Source organism: Acartia tonsa, chromosome 5, assembly GCF_053477335.1.
Source record: "Acartia tonsa isolate MP-2025a chromosome 5, ASM5347733v1, whole genome shotgun sequence".
Lineage (NCBI taxonomy): Eukaryota > Metazoa > Arthropoda > Copepoda > Calanoida > Acartiidae > Acartia > Acartia tonsa.
Genome location: NC_137264.1, coordinates 34,188,043 through 34,208,967, shown reverse-complemented (window position 1 = coordinate 34,208,967; position 20,925 = coordinate 34,188,043). Strand labels below are relative to the sequence as shown.

General features: G+C 30.4%; 2 protein-coding genes across 2 annotated transcripts in view; one reads left to right on the top strand and one right to left on the bottom strand.

Moving 5' to 3' along the window:
• Positions 1-20,925, top strand: part of LOC145319979 (FMRFamide receptor-like) — a 92,628-nt gene that overhangs the window by 34,865 nt on the left and 36,838 nt on the right. The window contains exons 6-10 of the mRNA XM_080162390.1: positions 11,484-11,554; positions 12,595-12,715; positions 13,925-13,990; positions 14,399-14,460; positions 19,755-19,847. Coding sequence (XP_080018516.1) covers positions 11,484-11,554; positions 12,595-12,715; positions 13,925-13,990; positions 14,399-14,460; positions 19,755-19,847 — 413 coding nt within the window. The remainder of the gene's footprint in view (positions 1-11,483; positions 11,555-12,594; positions 12,716-13,924; positions 13,991-14,398; positions 14,461-19,754; positions 19,848-20,925) is intronic.
• LOC145319340 (farnesoate epoxidase-like) lies at positions 750-9,091 on the bottom strand. The gene is made up of 13 exons (XM_080161420.1): positions 8,895-9,091; positions 8,278-8,385; positions 7,443-7,523; positions 6,866-6,922; positions 5,795-5,911; positions 5,132-5,244; positions 4,804-4,846; positions 4,028-4,129; positions 3,740-3,852; positions 3,310-3,494; positions 2,809-3,064; positions 1,494-1,621; positions 750-1,119 (listed from the first exon to the last, which is right to left on the bottom strand). The coding sequence occupies exons 1-13, from the start codon at positions 9,042-9,044 to the stop codon at positions 995-997; spliced, it is 1,578 nt and encodes a 525-aa protein (XP_080017546.1). The 5' UTR covers positions 9,045-9,091; the 3' UTR covers positions 750-994.

Sequence of the window (20,925 nt, the reverse complement as noted above, 5' to 3'; positions counted from 1 at the left end):
TTCAATTTACAAAATAATTTTTAAAATCAAAATATTCTGTCTGCTTGTTATTGTTTATCTTTTTGTTGACGCGCTAGTTTGCCGCGAGATTATGCATGATTTTGCGTGACGTCATTCATAATTGGTCCCCAAGATTGGTTAGAAACTGCCAAATTCTTGCATGTTCCCTTTAAGCCAGTCCCCAAAGTCTAAGACTCCTAAAAATTGAATATTCGATCCATTGTCCCCTCCCTTACTCCCTGAAGTGTATTACTGAACATATAAAACCAATTCTTTGCCAAACTCCCTAGGGCCTTCACAAAGTCAACAAAAGTTTTAAAAAAATTGTTTGTATTTATCTTTAATATTTACATTTTCAGCATGACTTCGAAACCGATTAATATCCGCTGGATTGGATCTGGTTCTATGCCAAACTGAAAAATCTTGTATTGTATTTTATTTTGATGTCCGCGAAAAGCTGTTCATAATACGATGCGATAATAGTTATTTCTCGTATCGTATTATAAACGGCTTTCCGCGGATATAGAATGTACAATTATAAGATTAAAACTAGTTTTTTTAGCCCCGTGGTGCCGAAGGCACCGGCTAAAAAAACTGTTTTTAATCTTATGATTGTACATTTCTATATTCGTAGAAAACTGGATATAATACGATGCTAGACATAGTTTTTTCGTATGGATGAGAACCGGTTCCTATCCACCGGATTCGAATGAATACGAGAAAAAACAATTATTGAATTAACGCACATCTGAGGATCTATATTATATTTCCTTGTTGTTTTTGTTATAATTAGTGAAATCTAAAAACTATCATAATCAGTAAACATGGAAAGAATTAATGTAATCCAAATTAAAATTATATTAAACAATCATGTTAACTTCATCTTTTATTCTTTTTTAAACTTTGCTTTTATAATTTAAAACGTAAAATTTTAGGCTTAAAGCAAAATAAAAAAATAAAGAGTTTTAGTCAATGTCTATATGATTCATATTTCTCAAAATCTAGGTTTAAATATGCATTTAAATGGCTTGGGTGTTACAGTTAATCCCATGATATATTCTGTGTCTGAAGGAGGAGTGTCAGGGTGCTCGGGGAGTAGGCTGTAGTGTTGCAAAATTCCTGACAAAAATAAGTAATTCAAAATTTTTATATATTTATTGCAATCGGCTACCCCATAGAGGCTTCTATGGGCAATTGAAGTAATACCCCCCCCCCCCTCTACTTTAAATTTTAGTTATCCCAGGACTATGAGAAGCTACACTGTCGAGGGTTACCATATCGGTTCAGTGGTTAGAAAGATACTTTGGTATAGACAGACAGACAAACAGAGATACTTACTTTTAATTAAGGATAACAGCAAGGAGCAACTAGTATGTAAATATTTAATTTATACAATTCTTAAACATTGAGGTATGAGGCTAAGAGTTTCAATATGTTACTTTGTATAAAACTTTAAAAAAATGTTTTTAATTTCTAATAAAAAAAATTGTAACCTGCAAAGAATTGGAAAAGTTCAACCCTAGCCAATGATTCCCCAAGACATCTTCTCTTTCCAATTCCGAAAGGAATTAACCTTTCATTGGTGACCAACTTTCCAGACGAATCAAGAAACCTTTCTGGCCTACAAAAAATAAAGTGTACATAAGTAATCTAAGTTAGCAAATTGAATAAATATTAAGAGATATAAGTTTTCAGGAATTGTAATGTAGGGAGTAGATTTGAAATCTGCATCAAATTTTAAGGATTTTTTATAAAATTCGTTTTTTGTATAATTCTTTATCTAAAAGCGGAAATACAAATTAAGTTAATTAATTTTGGCATCTGTGATTGGTGGATTTAAAAAATCTGCGCTCTGATTGGATGTCGTACATCATTCAACCAATTAGAGCGCAGGTAGTTTAAAATCCACCTATCCTATTGGTCAAAATTAATTAACTTAAAATGTATTTTCGCTTTTAGATAAAGAATTTTACAAAAAACAAATTTTATAAAAAATCCTTAAAATTTGATGCAGATTTCAAATCTACTCCCTACATTAAAATTCCGGAAAACTTATATCTCTTAATAAATATAGAAAGTCTAGATTAACAATAACAATAATTAGACCCATAGTAACACAGTGCAGTAACAATCCATCTACATTACTGATTATAAAGTGTACGAAAGTGATTTTTTTTACATCATATCGTTATACAGTTAAATTTCGTAGGATGGACCTTTGCTTGGAGAAATTCAACTATCCAAAAATTAAGTTGTTCATATAAAGAAAGTTTTAAAAATTTACTTCAGATATCCTTCATAAGGAATAAATTAGAATTATTATTTACTTCTAGTATTTGAAGATTATATAAAGAAAAAACATAAATCTTTTATACAAATGCAAATTCATAATAGAATATATCATCCCAGTCAACAGTACAGGATAGGATAGAAAATTAAATCTCTAAAATATAATATCAAAATGAAAACTTTTTTTCTAAACTTTGGAAAGTATATAGATTCATTACAATAACGCAATATAATTATTATTAGTAATATTGAAGTAGAAATGAAAATAAAAGGCTAAGGTGGCTAGGGCATGTGCTCAGTTATTATTCAATACTAAAAAAATATCTGTTTAATTTTTGTCTGCAAATACAGTGATGAAACAATGAGTGGAGTGAGAGAAAAATACTTTCTTATATTTGCATTTATAAAACAGTGCTTTAAATCTGTTTCATCCTATCTGAGACATCAGAATTGAATTTGCTTTGTGCAAAGAATTTAAGCACTAAAGAATGTGAAGTTTACATAATATATTTTACTTACCTAAATGTCTTCGCATCCATATTGTTATTAGCATTCCACTCATCTCCCTTTAGTATCTCCCCCAATAATGGGCTAATCATTGTATCTTTAGGTATTACTACATTTTCACCATCTTTTCCATACAAGGTAACTGGAGTTGAATTGAAATGTTGAACTGCCAAAGGTGCAATATTAGCACATCTCATTATTTCCCAGATTACAGCTTCTGTGTAAGGTAACTCATGTCTGTCTGAATACATTGGTAACTGGTATTTACCTGACATAAAAATTAAAATTAATCATTCAGCACCATATTAACAAAATAATGTTTTATGTAGTTATTGAGAATTAATTAAAATAAAAATTAGTTTGTAATTGATTTAAGTCACATACAGAGACTCAGTGCAACCGTCATGGATTAAACAGAAATGGATTTTTAAAGGAAAGATGCAGGGATGCCAAGAAATTTATGGTGTCTTAAATACTAAAGACCAATAAGAAAATTTATATTGAGAACATTACCTATAACTTCATCTAACTCCTGATGAACTTTAGCCTGGATTCCAGGCTCCCTTATCATATAGAGTATTGCCCAAGTTAAAGAGGTGGCACTAGTCTCTGTTCCAGCAAAAAATAGGTCCAACACAGTGTTCTTCAAATTTGTCTCTCCTTGCTTTTGATAAAAGCTTGAAGTAGGATCTGTAGTTCTAGAAAATAATTTGATAAGTTATCTAGAAGTAAAAATGTATTTGATTTAAAAAAATCTTAAACATTAAAACAAAGGTTTGGAAAGCAGTTTTAGATGATTATTACATACAATTCTAGTCATTTTTAGATAATTTAACATGAGTTGAAATCAATTGTAAAAATTTCATAAAAAAAGTTGATTTCTTCATTAAGAATGCCTCCAAATTCAAGTCTAATAATATGGTAATTTAATTCTTCAACTAACCTGTCAATGTTTATAAGCATACCATCAATAAAATCCCTTGGATTATCATGATCCAATGTTTCTTTATGTTCATTTATTGTAACTTCTAATAATCCCATCACCATCTTACAAACCTGTAATAAAAATACAAATAAAAAATATTATATAGACAACAATTTTCATACTACAAATTAAATTGAGATTAGAAATGTTACTAAGGAGGATTTCTAAATGAGTAATGAAATGAAATTTGTAGGAAATTTGGAATAATATTTGTTGTGAATAAAGTTTTCTGCCAAAAAATCAAACCTGAACAGGAAAGTTTCTTCCAAGGAAAGCAGGAAACATTCGATACAGCCATGGTGGAAGGACCATGTGGAATATACATTTAATGTCTGCAAGATTGGCTACCTACAAACGATAAAATGTGAAATATGATATTAGTTAGGAGTCAAATACAAAAGACAATCTTTGCATAAAACATAATAATGTTGCTATAATTTCCTTTGATTTTGTTTGAAATTGTTGTAGAAAATCTTCTAAGGAACCCTGCAAGAAATATACCTCTTTAACTACTGAAAGACTGCCATGAGTAGACCCAATACCCAAAATTTGAAGCCTCCAGCTTCAAAACAAAAAGTCAAAATTATTTTTAAAAATTCAGTTTAATTTGCGCTGTACTGAGAGTAATGTAGTGTGAGAATGCCAGCCTTTATGATTTCTAGCCAATTAAAAGGCTGAGTCCGCTGAACAACCAACCACAGTTGAGCATCTGTATTACTTGCATTAGTTTCATTTTTTCCTGCTATGATTTTACGCTTACAAATGTAATTTAAACCTAATTTTTAAAAGAGATTTTGACTATGAAAAGGGTGTTTTTTTTGTTATTGAAGATGGAGGCTTCTACTCATGACAGTCTTTCAGAAGTTAAAGCGGTGTATTTCTTGCAGGGTTCCTTTAAGAAACCATTACTCTTAAAATATAGTCTTGCATTTGATTGTTGTACAAATAACTTTTGTAACTGTTAAATAAAAACCCTTTAACATCCTATTACTACAAAATCAAATAATAAATTTTCAAATTACCTGAAAATATTTTGTTATGCACCCAAACATTTTGTGTAACCTTAACAATTCTTCATTAAGAAATTGAAATTATAAGTTTTGTATGTCAAATATATCTTCAACTGCGAATCTGAGCTCCATACATAGACTATAACAATTTTTATATAACTGAAAAACATTTGCTAAATAGTAGTTCAAATGGTAACAATTATTGAGCTAAAGTTCAAATCAAGACACATTTGAAGAACTAATAGTTACTGATGAAGATCTTGGGTAGAATAAATCTACATTAGTTTTGAAGTATTTACTAGAAATATTGCGAATTTAATTGAATTTCTTATTGTTCCTTGGGTTGTTATATTCATATTGATGTCCAGCCAGTGTTGCCCAGAGAACATTTAGAGCAGCAAGGTTAAATTTAGTGTCCATGTTTACAGGAGTATTTTCTTCTTCTTCTAATACCTAAAATTGCATTGAAAGAATGATTTCTCAAAGAAAAAACTTGAATGAAGTTTACAGAATCGAACTATTATTTTATAAAAAACTATAGAACTTTAATTTTAAAATAAAACAGCCTAAAACAATCCAAACTAAGCTTCAAATGGAGAACTCTATCAGTTCAGTAGTTAACAATATCTTAAGCTAAAGACAGAAAAACTTTATTACTTCATATAATAGGATTATAATACCAATGAATAACATTTCACATGTTAATTAATAGAGTCTTCTATCCTGTACTTTTAGATGTATATTTGAAAAAGCTTAAAATCCTGTCTAATCCTGTAAATGTATTTTAATTAACCTTTAATGAAGTACAACATGAGGAAAACATAATTTAAAGACGACTCATAATTCATAAAATATCAATAGTAAAGAAATTATACATATCATTAAAAAAAAGAATAAAATTGTTTTCAGCTACAAGCTGATTATTGGAATATTTGGCTTATAAATTCCCAGCAAATGTAAAGAAAATTAACATTAAATTAACAGAGATAAAAAATAGATATACCTTCAAAAGTTTATGTGTCTCATTTGCCACGACATGTTCCATTGTGTTTTTACCATAGCCATTTTCTTTCAACAGTTTTATGGTTTGTCTTCGCTGCTCTTGCCATGATGGTCCTTGTTTTTTTCAAAATTGGACACTGAATTTTGATAAGCTACTATACAATTACCATTTGTGTGCCAAAACAAATATTTTTTCAAAAACCTAGTAGGTGAAATGTCTTAATTTTTACGGAAGTCTATATCTTAGGACCTTAGGGTATCTTCTATAATAATTGCTTTATCACCCAAGGATGTAAGGTTAATTGCATGATCCAACAGACAAATAATCCTATTATTGTACAACCTTCTGTGTCCTAAATTTTCATGATAAAAAGTTGCACCTGTTCATAGACGTCCAAGGGGGGGGGGTAATGGGGCGATTACCCCCCCCCCATTTAAAATTTACCCCTACCCTGGGGGTGCCGTAGGCACCCCCAACCATTATATACCCCCCCAAAATAAAAAATCGCTAACAAAAAAAATTTTTGCGCGCTTCGCACGCATTTTTAATACTAAATGTTTAATAAAATTTAAATTACCCCCCCCTAAAATTTTTACCCCGTGGGTAAAGTTTGGGGGGGTAAACCAAATTTACCCCTGCCAACAGATTTCAGGGGGGGTAATTACCCCCCCCCAAGCAAATTTTACCCCCGGGGTAAAAATTTTGGGGGGGGTAAAAAAATTTGCGGCGCGCTTCGCGCGCCATTTTACCACCCCTAAAAGCGAATTACCCCCCCCTTAAAAAAATTTTACCCCCCCAAAATAAAAAGCTTGGACGTCTATGCACCTGTTTTTTGGGCTAAGGCACCTACTAGACATTAGGTACCGATTTAATGTGTCTGGTGTGACCATTTAGCCGACAGGATTAATGATTATCTTAATTTTTTTATGGCAACTTCTGATTCCCCCTTAACGGTATATCCAAAAGCTATGACTCATTATATTTTTTCTTCTTCTCATATTTGTCTTATCTTTGAAAAATTGTACTTTTTTATGAATGCACTTAGTTATGTTTAATGTCCAAATTTCCTTGATTCATAACTATACCAAACAGAGGGTCTGAAGGGTTCAAGCTCCTGTCTACAGCCCACTAAAGAAGTACAGTGATATTAATAAAGGCAAAGCTCAAACATTAAAAAATAATCAAAATTATTCCTAGTTTAACTCCAGCTACTGAAATCTTTGACAAATTTTAAAGCTTCGGACGGACAGACAGACAACAAACATTTTTTTTTATTATAGATTTCACAAAAGCTTAAAAATCAAAAGAGAATTGTATGGCCATACCGTAATTACTGCTTAATTATAATCGTAAAATATAGGTAAAATTTGTATAGTTTAGATACAAAGCTTTTTATAGCCCCTTTAAAAAAAGACGTCATACTGGCCTACCATTGGTCACTTGAAATGTATACTGGCCTGCCATTGGTCAATTAGAATGTATACTGGCCTGCCATTTATCAATTAAAATGTACACTGGTCTGCCATTAGTAATTTGGTCTGTGTATTGGCCTATCATTGGTAATTTGTAGTGTATGACGTCATTTTTTATAGGCTCTATAAAGAACTTTGTACAACTATTTAAATAACAGAACAGTTTACGGACTAACCTTTCTATGGATAATATTATTATGGATATCATGCTGGCCTCTATTAGCAACTGCTGGATTATTGAAAAGATTCTTCAAAACCTAAAATATAAATATTTGTCATCAAATTAATAAGATTCAATTCTTTTTCTTAATTTGTCTTCTTTTATTTTTAAAACAAATGTAAAATAAGGTGGAGTGTTTTTTTTCTTTCTGCCTAACCAATTTGGAGAGACCATGCTGCATCGGCCATTCTTTACCCAGTTTAACCTAACCTACAATTCAAGATATCAGTTTTCATTTTTAAATTTTTGTACTTGATGTACAAATAAATAAAGTGCCCCAAAAAATTTATTGAATATAACGGAAATGTTTAACGATCAAAAATTGAAGTAATTATTTATTAATCTTAAAAGGAAAAAAAAATTAAATTTTTCCGTTATTAATTAATCTTTAATTAACAGTTTGATAAATTCTTAACTTAATTGAGTTTGATTTTTTTCTCTCAAATATTATACTTTAAATATTAAATATATTTTATTTTCAAGATAAATAACTTTTGGCTTCATATTTTTAATAGATTAAATGGAAAGTACATGATTTTATGGTTTCCGATTCATAAAACGTAAAGATTTTAAGGAGAATTTTAATTAAATTCATTTGACATGAGACTTCGAGGCCGCTGGGAAGCTGTTACTAAACCATAAATTTAGGAGGGTTTGGCTATATAAATATATTACAGACTTATTTCTTAAAATTAGGAAATAGGGCCAACAGGGTTAGAGCCCCCCTCAGGGGCTAGTGTAAATGGAGAAAATTTACTGTGAAAATACGACGAGACCCACAAAGTAAATACCTGATAATCCCCAACCAGAACATGATCAATACCAAATATATGTGTGTAGAGAATTCCATGGCGAGAATATTTCCTGTACAGCTCCGCCAAATGATTCACAGGATCGTTCTTGTTTCACAAGTTTCATACAATAACATTATTGGTAAAATTTCATTAGAATTCTCGATAGTGGAATCATGGACGTCTAAGCCTTTTATTTTTATGGGGTTAAATGAGGGGTTTCGAAGGTTTAAGGGGGGTAATCTAATGTATTTTTAAAAATTTTAAAACGAATAAAAAAAGTGTTTTCAAAGTTTGAAGGGTTAACACCCCCCTTTTACCCCACCCTTGGTCGTTTGTGAGTGGAACACGGCTATGATTTGTGACAATTAATAAATTATTCAATGTAGACATATTTTTTGAATAATACTTTATCTGATTTTAACTTTGGCATTCTACATTGAACATTTAAAAAATTAAACCTTCTAAAACTTGTAATAACCTTATTAATTTTAATATTAACGGAGGTTAGACACCCCTCTTCCGCATGTATTTAGATAAAACTTTAAAAATACTCATTATTAAAATCAATGTAAATTCACTGATTTTCAATTTCATTGTATTGTATAAAAAAAGACCTCAGTGTCCCATAACAGGGGCAGATGTCCCACCCAGGGGACTAGCCACGGCGGTGACGGCAGGGTTAGATAGCGCCGCTTCCGCCAGTAAAACGTTAAAGTCAGTAAAGTTACTAGAGCAATCACAGATTTTAACAGAAACAAAATCATTTTATTAATCACTAATTATTTTTCTAATATGTCACAGTAATCAACAATGCAATGGAATAACTAATTTATAAAGCAATATTAAACTTATTTCTAGATATGAAATCATAATGTCTTATGATGTAGCAAATACAATTTATTCCATTTAAAACTTAAACTTAAATAATACAATTAAAGTGCGAAAAATAAAATATATTTAGATATGGATCATGATTTAATTTTTAAACTGTATACATTTCAATGTAGAGGCTTTTTTTGCTAAAATATTTAATGTTTTTATCGAACACTAGCAGATTTGTGAATACGTTTTTCTTATCACAATTCTTAATCCCACCCCTTTTCAATTAAAGGTTTTCTTATCCAGGGACAAGGGACATGGATTCTGATCAACAATTCTAAGTGAAAATTTCCCCACATCCAATTACTTTGTTTCCCAGCTTAGTGGGGCAAAATTGTTTTCGTGAAAAATCCTCCAAAATCACATAAAAAATCATAAAAAAAATTAAATAAAATCTTATGTTAGTAACCCTCTTATGATTTGGTTTAATTTTAGTAGATTTTTAATGTGATTTTGGTGAATTTTTCACGAAAACAATTTTGCCCCACTAAGCGATTAGTGGGGCAATTTTTTTTAAAGAATCCACCTCTGTAGTTTTCCTTACAGATATATGAGGATTGGCAAATTAATAATGATTTAAATTCGTTGGCTCAAAAACATTGGGGGCTTATGATTAAATACTGATATATTGACTAAGATTGGATAATCACTCATTTTTATGACGTCACGTGGCTGATTTTTGGTTCACTTTGTAAAGTTACATTCTAATTTAATTGCTTTTGTGTCATTTAAAAAATCATATTGGAGATTTGATAATATACAGAAGTTAATTAGTTTGTCTGTCTATCTGTTTGTTACTAAATATCTAAACAGACAAACTTCCTTTTACTCATACATCAATAATGCTCAATAATTACGATTTTCAAAAGCTTTAATGCAGATTTATTTGAATTTGTTTAATAAAACGATTTGATAAAAGATTTAGTTCATGAGATACATGATTTGATATTAGGATAATTTCAAATTTTATAAATGCTTTATCTAAACTTAAATTTCAAATTTGAAATCTAGATTTGAAGAACATTTATTTATTGCATCATATTATGGACAGCTTTCCGCGGGTATTAAAACGATAAATTATAAGATTATTTCCAGTTTTGTTTGCCCCGAGAGGCCAAAGGCCCGTGCTAACAAAAAATAGTGTTGATATTATGATTTTTTATTATTTGTGTAAATTTTCTGTAATATGATGCTATACATGATTTTTAATATGGCTGAGAACCGGTTCTAATCTAGCGGTAATTAATCTGTTCCAACGCCTGACTGAAAAATATTTTACGGACATACCCTAAATAAAATGTGGATTTAGAATGGGTATTAACATAACTATAAAGTATATTCCCTCAAAGAGCTTGTTGAACACTGAAACCCTCCTCTTAGTTTATAATGGAGCACCGTATATTCAATCGCAATTCAATTTTGTATAAAAAGCTTTTGTTTTTGTTTTTACATAAACAATTTTTGTTGGTAGATTTTCCTTATTTTGAATAAGTAAATAAAAGAAACTAGAATAGATTGTTGACAAAAATATCTTGAAGTAATAGATTTTGGAGTTTGCAGCGTTTTTCAATTTAGGGTTTGGTTTTTCTTAGTTAAAAACATTGTAGTAGTGAAGCTTTTCTATAAATCGCAATGTTTTTGGGATCTTAAAGAAATCCTGTAAATATCTTTGAAAATGTAAGAGATGTGCGTTGAGGGGGAAAATAAATAATTTTCTCGTATTCATTCGAATCCGGTGGATAGGAACCGGTTCTCATCCATACGAAAAAACTATGTCTAGCATCGTATTATATCCAGCTTTCTACGAATATAGAAATGTACAATCATAAGATTAAAACTAGTTTTAATCTCATAATTGTACATTCTATATCCGCGGAAAGCCGTTTATAATACGATGCGAGAAATAACTATTCTAATATAATATTCATGAATGTGTATTGTAGATTCTTTTATAAAAGAACAAGGATGACAAACTACAACAACAAAATCAATGCTCATTAATTAGAAAATCAAGAAATTTAATGTTTGATAGTACAGTTCTATAGGGTTAAAATTTGTTTAAAGAAAACTAAAAAGAATGGCTGATATAAATTTAATGATCAAAGTTTTATAAATTTGAATAAATTTACATTTGATGTTTAAAATTGATACGTTGATTCTTACATGCCTAAGTTTACGATCAGAGACAACATTTATAGAAAAAGACGGACACACTGCACCCCTCTTGGCAATACAACATGCAAAGCAGTCCTAATGATAGAAAATTTAAATATTTTTTATTTCGTCAAATTTATTGGGATTTTATCTAAAACTATTTTATTCAGGTGCTGTATCCAGTGAACAATATTGCGATGACTGCCTCTATCCTTATGGTTATGGTTATCTCTCATGAAAGGTAGATTTTCTTCAGCTTATACCAACAACGAATTTGATTCGAAAATAAAACACGAACCCTTTTAGTAATTACAGCTATCGCAAACACTTGGTAAAATTTACGACTTTTACATATCTGCCCACTAATTATTATTTTAGATTTATTTTTCTTGTTGGTTATTCATTATTCCTGGTTTTCATATCATTTTCCTTATATAAAAGTAATAGGATGTCTGTATATGTATCTATTTGTGTGAGTGCATTCAGAAGGATCTCGCTCACCACTAAGCCGAAATACTTCTCCTTTACAATAAAGCTTCTTATAGGTCATGGGAAGGTTTATAACTTTTTTGTGGGAGGGTACCTCAACCCCCCAAGAGAATGTGACGTCATATGGCTGATTTTTTTACATTCAATTTGTCATAAATTTGATAATTATAAATGAATCCCTATAAGCCTACTTTAAAGGCCAATTATAGTAAAATTAATCCAAGCTTAACGGAATTCCAAATAATAAGTATTTTTGGATTGAAATCCTTTATTCATTAGAAAACCAACTATATGTATGTATTGTATATTTTACGTGGCTTATTTGATAAAAGCAAAGTATTCAATTACATTTCTTTTCATGTAGATTGCATTCAAATTAAAGAAACTCTATTTCATTCAAAAAATCTTTTTAATGTTGTTTTCAATTTAGATATTTTTTGTACAATTTTCTAAGAAATAAAAACTATGAATTCTACTTGAGAAGCGTGCAGATAGATTGTGTACCCACCTTCCTGGCAAAATTCCAGGAGAGGATGCACCACAATAAATGTCCATTCCCCTAAAACTCTTAACTAAAACAGCCAAGAAGAGGATCGTCGAAGTAAAAAATTCACAACCCCTTAGATTTAAAAGGAGTGTGAAAAAAACATCTATTTTTCATACATATAAATTACTAACTATCTATTTATTTAGATATGTAGCTTTGTGCAATCCATAGTTTTTGTAGTCATTATATTTGAAACATCTTACAATCTATCATTCATATAAATTACTGACTATCTATCTACTTAGATATGTAGCTGTGTGCCATCCAGTAGCTTTCAGAAAGAACCAAAGTGAAGGAGGAAAGCTACGACTTGGAATCTATACTCTTGTCGTCTTTGTTTCTGCTTTAATCATCAATATACCAAAGGTAAGATTCTGTTGAAACAGCTTATAGTGCCTCATAAAAAAAGACGCCATACTATAATAATGACCAATGATAGGCCAGTATACATTTTACTATTGGACAATTAAAATGTATACTGGCCTGTATTTTGTGACGTCACTTTATGAGGCACTATAAGCTCCTTGGATTCTGTTTATTAATCAACCTATGATAAATTTTCCAATAATTAATAAAAACACACACAAAGCGCGCAAAGCATTCATATTTTTATTCTTATGTGTTACTGTTCTTTGACGTTTAAACTACATAATTATGTAAGAGTAACAGGATGTATGTGTCTGTCTGTGACAAAGGATCTCGATAACCGCTGAACAGATATGTTTCTCCTGAACAGTGTGACTTAACCAAGGTCTTTGGAAGGTTAAAAACTATTTTGGGTAACCTTTAACTTCCCATAATAAATTACTTCTGAAACCTCCCCACCCCACAATTAAACTAAATTTTACTTTTGTTTTTAAAACTAAAATAGAAAGTGAATGTTAACGTCGCCCCTCTTTTTTCAAGTGCCCAATAGAGAGATAAATTCAAGCTTATTAGACGATCCCTCAAAGCCCAAAAATAATGGACTTAAAAGTGTTTTAAACTGTGCTTAAGCCATTTGCGAATATATTGCTACTGCTACCATTAATTTGCCTCTAGAGGCATTTAGGGGCGTAACCGCTCTTTCCTAAATCAACTAGTATGAATACTAAAAAATCAAAATCGGAAATAAGATTTGACACCTTCCTGAATGTAAATTATATATTCCAAATAAAGTAAATAAAGTAATATAAACTATTCTGTAGAATTCTATATTAAATTAACCATTTACTATAGGTCAATAGAAGACATATTAAAAAACCCAATGACCCTTAGCCCCCTTTGGATAATTCCTTTTTTTTGCAGTTTACAATTTCTTTAAACTCTTGGAATCTTGTATAATATTTGGTCTCTTTTATGTCACAATTTCGGGAATGTTTAATTCAATTTAAACGACAGATTTAATTAATTCAAACATTCATTGATTAAATTCTAAATGCCAAATTTGGTTTTGTTACGTGTTAATTCGATGTATTTTAGCTTTAATGTTAAAAGTTCAAAAATATATTAAATTAGAAAATGTTGAAAAGTTTTTTTCTTTATTTCTATACTTATTAATCATCCATCTATCTATCTATCTATCTATTTATCTAGTTTATGGAATGTAACGTGGTGTTCCTGGAATCTGCAGATGATAATCAAACTAATTTCTTTCACCAGGAGTGTTCATACAAAACAATTGTTAAAAGATTTTGTCCAACTTTTGATTTGCACTTGAAATTTAGTTTAAAGTTTGATCCAAAATTCCTATTCAGATATTGCAAGAATATCTAAATAGCGAGTTTTTCTAAATTTGTGTAGGCTCGTTGGTCCATCTGTTCTTTATGAAAGCTTTTCCGAAAGAGTAGCAACTCTATGATCATTTGCAGGAAGGGGGGGTTGGATACACCTCCCTAGGTGTCGTTCCACTGATACAACCCCCTTAAAACAACCAAGTAAGAGGAGGAAGGAGTACAGGTAAAAAAGGCCACACCCCCCTTAAATTTTCGCTTGTCTCCTCCTTGTAAAACCCTGTGCACACAACAGCCACTAATAAGTGTAATATTGTATGAACATTGAATTAATCAGATCTGGTATTCCAACATTACCTGGGAGGTGACAGAACTAAGGAAAGATCCAAATTATATCAGGTATCTAGAATTTTTATATTAATAAATACATATTCTTTTTTGGATAAGTCACATAAAAAGATAAGTTTTATATGGCATTTTAGTATTTTAAGTGGGTTAGGGCGGGGTAGAATGTAGAAAATTTTATTTTTAGTAGTTATCATTTTTTTCTAGTGACAATTTCTCTTGGGACACATTAACAGACAAACTCATAGACATCCTGTTACTTTTTTGATAAGGATGTCCATTTAATTTCTATTCATAATATGCTTTCCTTAAAAGTGCCTGAAGAGCACTGTAAGACCCCACACCTATTTTTTTTAAAAATTGTAAATAAAGGGGGGATATAGTTTTATTTGCTATGTCCAACCCCTGCAGGGTATATTCCTGCGGTAACTCTAACACTGTGGGCTTACCCAGCACCCAATATAAACCTAACCAAACCTAACTTGAAGTAATAAACAATCAAATGAAAAACTAACCCCCCCCCTTTTTAAAAAAAAATGAATGTGTGTGTGGAGGGGGGACTTTGCTCGACAAGGCGGTTTGTGGGATACTTATATATTAAATTTTGCTTTCCATAAAATAAAATTAATTATATGCCCAACCAACAGAGCTTTGTGGGATAGTTCAATAGACAATAGATTAATTAACATCACCAATTTTAATAAAAAAAATTATCCATTATGTTGATGTTTGTATAGCTTAATCAAGTTTTGATAAGAATATTTAATCTAACGATTGAGATCATTTATTTTCAAAACTTTGGGGACTAGTATAATTTACAGTAAAATGTCCCCTTTATCTTTGCAAACCATCAAAGGAATAGAATTTCTTAATATATTAGGAGGACCAATTAGAATCAAATAAGAATTTTGAGAATTTACAAAGTGGGTCTCATATTTCAATTCCTGGAAAATTAGTGATTTTGAAAAGTTATTTTTTTCAAGCTTGGTAAACCAAAAGTTTTTACATTTTCTTTTTGAATCCTATTTATTAATTTAAAAAAAAAATCCTGTTTTGTAAGGATAACTTACCCATAACTTACTTTGTCCGATCACCCATCTATTATCATTAAGGTCATAAGTAACTTTTTTACTTAAAAGTGAACATTCAGAATATATATGTATATATTTATGGGATTTATTGACAATATCCAATATAATATAAAATTTGATAATTTTTCTATTTCAACAAAAGCCTTATTGTTGCTTCGCTTTTTTATAGAACTTCTTTGAGAGGGTGGGAGGGCTACGGGTAAACATTTAATTCCGCTCACCCCCAGCCCCCTTTAGACGTCTCCTGTATGAATGTCTCTGATTTATCTTTTTAACTTTTGAACTTAGGTAATTTAGAAAAAAAACTTTTTGGATAAATTTAATATTTTACTTATAAGATGCGTTGCTGCTTTATAATTCTTTGTTTACCTAAACGTTATCTTTGAAGCTTTTTTTTACGTTACCTAATGTTTTTTTTTTTTAGTAGCGAAGCTACTCTATAATTCACAATGCCCGGACGTCCGTTCGTCTGTCCGTAATTAATGAATTGGGGGAAACGTGATTTTCTCGGCTCCTATTCAAGATAGACAGCTGAAATTTTTATTAAATATTCCCACTATATATGCCCATCTAATATATACAATGTTTTGTCCGTCTCACTATGGGCAAATCAAACACATTAACTTTTTTTCTCACATTTTCTCAAAAAAATTTTAACACCATTTTGTAGCTTAGATTATGAGGAATTAACTTTATTTAAGGCATTTTTCTCGGTTTTGCCGACTAACACAGATATTGGCATTTAAAAATACTCATTAAAATTATATATTTCATATGAAAAATTAAAGTAAGACGATGTATGTTGCGTCTGTGTATTGCATAATTCTACATGTATATGTATGTATGTATAGATGACCGTAATATGAATAGGGGGGGGGGGGGTATTTTAAAGTTGATAAGGGTTATCATACTGAGAGAAGAGGAGGGAAACATCTGTATAGCTTCTAATTTCCATTTATAATATGTTTATTTAAAAAAGACAAATATTTTTATATAATAAAGCAAGAAGTAGACATTTTTACGTTATACATGAATATTTTAATATGTACTTTGATGTGTAGTTTTTAATTATCACTTAAAAGCAGACACATATTGGTATACATAATAATACTTAAACAAACCAGAATTACAAGTAAAGTAAAGCTTTTTTACTTTTATTTTCAAACTGAAGATAACGATTTTAAAACTTTTTTGCAGATAGGATTGAACACTAATATTACTTCCGTAATTCTACCAACATCCTTTATTCTTTTCCATTCTTAATCTCCTGGGTTGGTCATAAATTCCTTAAATCATTTTACAACACAGGACAAGGAAATAAAATCATAAATCTTTATTTCTTTGCTTACACATTGACATTTACTAATTGTTTTAAAATCAATATGACAAAGTTTTATAAACAGCAATTTTTTTTTTAAATTAAAAGACTTAATTTAGTGAATAATCAATTTTACAAACTTTTTTCTTTCCCTATAGTATATATAAAACATAAATATATATAAAACATAAATATATATAAATGTAAAATGAGTTTTGAGTGTGAAACATATGATTCATGTTGTTTATTTTCTATGTTACTTTGTGGGTGATTACTCAAGATTTCTACCCTATCTATGATAAATTACAATATGCTGTTTTGCAAGAACACCGACATTTCTCAGATATTGTTAGCCGTATCATAATAGGTTATTATAGGTTTAAACTTGAGTTTAAAGCTTCGCAATTAAAGAATTTTTGGTAAGGAAGGGAAAGGGGTGAAAGGGTAAATATAGACTATTTTTATTCATGGATTCAAATAATGTTCTTTTATTTCGATTTTTTTCTACATATTGGCTCCGTCCGTGTGTAAAGGATAGCTCCTAAAATTAAGTTACTCATTTAGAATTTTGAATTGTTTGTCAATTTCAAACTTAGCATGTTGATTCCTGTAGCAAATACAATTAAGAAAGTTTTGCAATGCCATAACTATTTTGTAATGTCTATTTTTATATTGATTTATTAAAGGCACTTTGAAAAAAAAAACTTTTTTATTGATATGCTATCGAGTTTATTAAAAATGACTTATACCCTAATAAATTCAATCTGTAATTCTGATAGGTTTATTGCATCCTTTTGTCCCATCTGTCATTACTGTTTAAATTGCCGCCTATTTTATTATACATCTTAATAAAAAGACCCCCCCCCCCCTAAAACCCGCCCATTATTCAGTAATTATCGGCTCAATTTATGAATTAACACCTTTTAAGTATGAATAAATAATCCAAACTAGTGAAACTTTAAGATTTTCCCACCCGAACTCTACTTATATTATCCCCTGAACCTTACTCGTCAGCTACAAGTTGCATTAGTTCTATATGCTATGAAATATTTGAAGCTCCATAGGCAAGCATGAAATTTTAAATATCGTCGTCAATGGTCCAAACTTAAAAATTAACTAAAATCGATTTTTTATATAAATAGAAATATTTTTAAGTTTTTTAAAATGTTTGAATCATACTAGAAGTATTTTGCTACCCAATAATGCATATTTCATCCATTTAAGTATAGCAGGAAAAAAATGACGAAAATCGCTATTTTTTGCCCATAGTGCGTCTGTTTGTTATTTGGGGTAATAGATCGATTCCTAGATTTTTACGTTTTCGTGATTTTCTCAGCTCCTTTTCAAGATAAAGGGCTGAAATTTTTAGGGATTAATTAATTTTATATTCTACATATTTTCACCAAGTTTTATTAATATTTGTTTTATTAATTGGGGTGCTAGATCGATTCCTAGATTTTTTAGGTTTTCATGGTTTTCTCAATTCCTATTCAGGATTGACGGTTGAAATTATCAGGGATTGAGTATGCTCCTGTTCTACATATTTCCATAAAGTGTCATTAAGATTTGTCTATTATTTGCGGTTCTAGATCGATTCCTAGATTTTTAAGTTTTCATGATTATAAGGTTGCGTGATTTTAAAGGTGTGATGATTTTCCTTTTTTACCAATAATATTAATATTTATTATATGACACTGCTTTACAGTATTTTTCTCCTGTTATACAATCATAATTTTTGAGCTTCGCTACTTATGGATGTTGTCATTCTTGTTGGCATGTGTTTAATGGTATTTAATGCTGAAATATTCGTTGACTCAAAAAACTTTTATTGAATCTTGATCCAATCCAACAGTATCCAAACTTTTTATATTCTAATCTACAGAAGGAGAAATTATGTTTATCAGCAAAGGGGATATACATAAATTTATCATCAATGATAGTTTTATCCATTATTATCCTGGGCTCGAAGGAACATTGTTTACCGAACCATCGGAGGACAAACACACTTGTAGAAAAGAGAAGCTTCTGTGAGCTTATACCAACAATGAAATTAATTCGGGAAAAAATCACGAAACCTTTCACGAAAGTGTTTTTCAGCTGTCAACAAATAGTAAAATTGACGACCTCTCCATTTGCCCCCCAAATATTATTTTATATTTATTTCGCTTGTTGGTTATACCTTATACCTGAGCTTCTGTACATAAAAAATTGATAACTCATCAATCAGCAATCAGTAGAAAAGAGATAAAACGTTCTTCTAAATATGCAAATAACAAAAAGAGCGTTTTATGACTTTTGTAATATATTACAAAATATTATACCTATCTTCTTTAAAATATCTCCTAAAAGGCTCACGAAGGAAACCAAAAGCAAAAATTGGGCGCATAATTAATTGTAGAAATACATTATTTCAAGCGTTTTTTTCAGCTTATGCCAACACAAAATTAATTCAGACCAAAAATCACGAAACCTTTACGTGATTACCTGTCGTTGGGGGGTAATACTTATTAAAATTGACGAAATTTTTATTTGACCCCCACATATTATTTTATATTTATTTCGCTTGTTGGCTATACCTTATTCCTAAACTATCTGCTAAGCCAGGCTAAGGATAATCTACACATAAAATAAAATCCTATTGTTTAAAGTAATAAATTCCGTTATGATTCTGATAATCACTGAACCAATTGAGTTTCCCATTTTGAGGATCTTAGTAACTAAGTTTAGTAAATATTACAGACAAACAAACTGCTAGTTATAGAGTAGCTGCAAATTAATTACAGGAGTTTTAATTCATATACTTCCTTGTTGTTTTGTATGAATACCCGTAAGAAAAGTTATGAAACAATTATAATGGAATTTTATAATTGCTTAAACAAAAAGTTTTTTATAACCCTATGATTAATATATCTATCTATTTATCTATCTATCTATTCTAGATTCTATGTAAACTGGACAACCTTTATGTTTACCGGAATCCTCCCCTTGGTCTTTCTTCTCTTCTTCAACTACAAGATCTTCATGGGAATCAAGTAAGTGTACGGTTATACCCGTCACCGCGTCATAACTAAAGATGTTATGCGCGATAGAAAATAGTTTGATTAGAGGGAATACCTTGGCCCACAAGCTGGTGCAACTCATGAGCATGCACAGTTAGGAATTCTACGACAACGGCAGGCAATCAAAGGGTTGAATGTCTGTTGAATGTTACTTAACCCAATATCCTTGGTTGTTAGAGTATCGCATCCAATTACAAGCAAATGATGCTCTAGATTCTCTAGACGATCACTTAAAAATTGAAGGACAATTCCGCCTTTAAGGGATAAAGTAAGTGTAGGGTTACGTGTCTGCTAATTCTCTATTGTAACTTCCTGACAAATGTCTTGTAATTTTTTTTATGGTTATATTTGTGTTGTTTTTGCTTGGTAACAGGTGCATCTTGTTAACATGCACACAGACAAAGGTCGTGTCATCAAAGTATCCTATAGTACACAAGTATGTCTCGAATGGAATAAATTTTTGTTTACTTTTATAGACATATACCAAGGAATGTACTATTAAGGATAATGATAAATATGCCCATAAGTAGAGCGACAATAATAAAGTACCTTTATGTAGTAAAAGATAAAATAGTCACTTAATGTTTTATTCGATGTGTAGCTGATTAAATTTTGGTCAATCTGTTTTTTTACATTTCAAAAATCTGTAAAAAAGCAAGGAAGATTATAAGATATAGTAGCACTGAGTGTTGCTGTAACGTACAGACAGACCCTAGCAATGCAATATTAGCTGCGCTACAAGAAAAAATACGAATCTAGTATAATCTAATTTTTTGGAAATGTACATTCATTTAAGAGATATTATTTAATAATTTTAATTTCTTTATGTAGCAGGATGCATGTGGTCACAAAGTTCTCGTAAACGGCTGGACCGATTGTTTCACAATGTTTCAGAAAATGTTTAAAGCTTTCTAGCATGTGATCTGAAAAATACCAATTCCCACCCTAAAATCTATTTAAAAACATTTTTTTGTGTGGGGTGATGGGGGCGGCGTACATCAACCACAACAAATAGGAATGTAGCCCATATAGACTAAGTACTAAAAACTAT

Excerpts from the sequence above, each read along its gene's own strand:
- LOC145319340 (XM_080161420.1), bottom strand. The coding sequence starts at position 9,044 with ATGATTTTGTTTCTGTTAAAATCTGTGATTGCTCTAGTAACTTTACTG. Across the intron at positions 7,524-8,277 it reads TTCTGGTTGGGGATTATCAG|GTTTTGAAGAATCTTTTCAA; the intron begins GTATTTACTTTG and ends TTTATATTTTAG. Across the intron at positions 4,130-4,803 it reads GCATAACAAAATATTTTCAG|GTAGCCAATCTTGCAGACAT; the intron begins GTAATTTGAAAA and ends TATCGTTTGTAG.